Source organism: Hydra vulgaris, chromosome 07 (assembly GCF_038396675.1).
Source record: "Hydra vulgaris chromosome 07, alternate assembly HydraT2T_AEP".
NCBI classification, from domain to species: Eukaryota; Metazoa; Cnidaria; class Hydrozoa; order Anthoathecata; family Hydridae; genus Hydra; species Hydra vulgaris.
The window spans coordinates 18,307,669-18,310,982 of NC_088926.1; the positions used below are offsets into that span (position 1 = coordinate 18,307,669).

General features: G+C 32.6%; 1 protein-coding gene across 1 annotated transcript; it reads right to left on the reverse strand.

The window, feature by feature from the left end:
* Positions 1 to 538: 538 nt before the first annotated feature.
* LOC136082604 (uncharacterized) lies at positions 539 to 1,069 on the reverse strand. Its single transcript, XM_065802018.1, has one exon. The coding sequence runs from the start codon at positions 1,067 to 1,069 to the stop codon at positions 539 to 541; it is 531 nt and encodes a 176-aa protein (XP_065658090.1).
* Between the last annotated feature and the right edge of the window lie 2,245 nt (positions 1,070 to 3,314).

Consider the following 3,314-nt stretch of genomic DNA (forward strand, 5'->3'; position numbering starts at 1 on the left):
TTGCAAGAATTCTTTTTAAACCCTTCATATCAACATGAGAAAACGATAGTAGATCTGTAGAAAACCAAAGGACAAGATCACAACTTAAATCATATTTTGATGAACTAGCTATAGAGCTATTGCACCATCAAGGTAAAAGTTAATCATTTCCACGGCCAGTTTGTCTGTCAATATTTTGTGAACAAGAAGTATAAGACTTTTTAAATTACTGCTTGATGTAGAAATTCTAACCTTGTCAATTTTCAAAAAATGACCTTAAAGAGTTTAGAAGGGACTCTAGTATTAACTCACGTAGATAAAATTACTTTATAATATATTTCTTGAAGATACGACTCGTTATTTACAATAAAATCTTGGACCGCTAAGTGCATACGCTAAGTCACACGTAGAATAATATGAAACGCAAGAGACAGAGCGAAAAGAGCGCCCTCTCTTTTATATATAATATCAAGAAACCAACTGGCTGCTACGTTAGCGAACTAACGCAACACTGCAGCCGGCACTTTTAAATTGTTATTTAAAATGCTTAATGCTCTTTTCATTCACAAATGTTACTAGAGTTGATTGTTCTTTGATATCGTAATGTCTTTTTAACAGATAGTTTATTTGCTGTTCTTTTAATAATAAGAGATTTATCTCCCGAGATAACACGTATTTCGGCAACACGTACTTGACCATCATTTGAAAATCGTAACCTTTGTATAACGCCCATTTTCCACACTGAACGTGGAACTTTAAGATCGTCGATTATCACAACATCGCTAACTTTCGTTTGAAATCCCCAACTTCGGTGTGCCACGTTTTTATGCAATTCTCGTAAATTTGTTAAATATTCTTTTTTCGAAATATGCCAATAGAAATCCAAAATTGCTTTTTGGTGTAAATACTTTTGTTTATCATCACCTTGGTCTGTAGGTAAAAGGTTACTAAGATTCACAGATTCTAAAGGTAATTTTCGGCCCAACACGAGTTGATTTGGGGTTAATGGTTCGTCGCCAGGAACCTCGTAAAAAAATGCAATCGGCCGGTTATTTATAGTAACTATAATTTCAGCCAGAATTGTATTCATTTCTTCATAAGCTTCTCATGATGTTCCAAGTACTTTTTTAATTACTCTCTTGGTGGTTCGGATCATTCTTTCGAATATCCCTCCCCACCAAGGAGCTGCTGGAACGTTAAATCCCCTTCGTATACGTCGTGAAGCTTTATAAAGAAACCTATAGGTTTCTTCCGCAGAGAAGTTAGAACACCATTATCACTTATGAATTGTTAGGGTGCGCCAAAGCGACTAGTAATAGGTCGAAGACCACGAATGCAAGATTCCGCTGTACCATTGGGCACCAAATCTAAATAAAGGAAACAATTACTACAATATGTAGCAACAAATATCCACGCTTCATACATCATATTAGATTCATAAATACTTTTAATCATAATTAGACCGCGTAGATCTACTCCAACGTACTTAAATGCATATTTATCACTAACTCTCGATAAGGGTAGAGGCGGAGAACTTGGATATTTTTAGGGTTTACTGTCAAAACTTCTGCAAATGTAACAATTTATATAGTCTTGATTAAACTACGAGCTTTTGTCAACCAAAACTTAGTTCTTAACTAATTTGGTATTTCTTTATCACCACTATGTATAGTAATGTAATGATAATGTAAAATAACTAAATTTAAAGGTAACTCTTATTAGCAAAGTATACAGGAAATTTAGGATCAAAGGGAATCGGTACGATACTAAGACGACCTTGACAACGAATTAATTCATCAACAGTAAAAAATCATAAATCTCTTTCTAGTTGGTTGTAAGACTCGCTATTAAATATACTTTTCTGAATAAATTTATTCCACAACAAATACGCATTTAGTTCATTAGTAGTTATTAAATAAAAATCATTATTGAATTCTTTTTTAATAATACGAACAAAACAAGTTGCGACTTCAGACAAAACTCCTTGCTTGCTTAAATCAAATGAAGGTCATGAAATAAATTAATGAATAGAAAACTTGAACCTTTAAACCAAAGGTCGTTATTTTGAAAGGTACTAAATTTACAACCACGAGATAATATCCGCGGGATTTCTTTCACTTTCAATATAACTCCAAAAATCAATATCATACAAAGAACGAATTTTTCTAAGCGTTTCTGAACAAATGCTTCATATTTTTTATTTACATTGTTTATCCAATTAAGGCAAATAGAATCAGAAAATAACTTGACGCAAGAAATATTTAAAACACAAGATAATTCTTAGTATACAACTAAAAACAAATTAGCTAATAATAACATTGCCGTTAATTCTAATTTAGAAATAGCATTTTTAAGCTGCCGTGGCACAGTGGTTAAAGCGCTTGCTTTATAAGCAGGAGATCGAGGTTCGAAACGAGCTTTGGACATACTTTCGCGCTACGGTAGGGAAGGAGGCGTGAACTCCCTGGTTAAATGCACTTCCGCAGTGCTCTGTGACACGACCCGTAGGTCTTCTTGTGGCACCTAAATAACAAAAATAAAATTTTTAAGCGAAGTAGAAACTCTTGATTTTGAAGTAACAAGACAAGAATTCGCAATTCCCTCAGCACTACTTCTTAAATAAATACAACACCCATACGCTTTTAGGCTCGCATCGCAAAAACCATAACTCAAATTTAATATTGGAACACAAATAAAAGGTACTGAACCTAAATAATTAATAATAACGTTCCAATCAGTCAAGATATCATCTCCTATAAGTGAATTCCAACCTAACTTACAAATTGATTGAAATAATATCTTACAATAACAGAATTCACTAATCCTAAAGGATTATAAAAACTTGCAATGACTCTAAGAATACTTTGTTTAGTAGGTTTATTGTCCACTAAATATAATAAATCCTGAATGGAAAAAATAAAGTTGTCTTTAATTTTATCCCATTTTAAACCAAGAACTTTGGTTATGTCACTTGAGGTTGAATTGTCTTCTTTGATTAAACTATTTAGCTCCGTTGAATTTGACTCAAATTTCCTAAGATATAAATTTCTTTCTCTTAAGCACGATTTTGCTTTATTATAAAACAAAAGTCCTTCGGATACAGAAACGAAACTTGCATTTAAATCATCTAATGTAACGATTGAATTAGTTTCTCTAATTAAATCGTTCGCAGCATAATATTTAGCGTGATTAATTAAGGTCGCAGATAATAAGTAAGGAGAACGCCAAAACGAAACACGACACAATCGATAAACACTTAAATCAGCATTTTTTAAATTATTATTGTCTAAATCAATTAAGTCATTATACCATATAAATCATACTAAGTCACGATG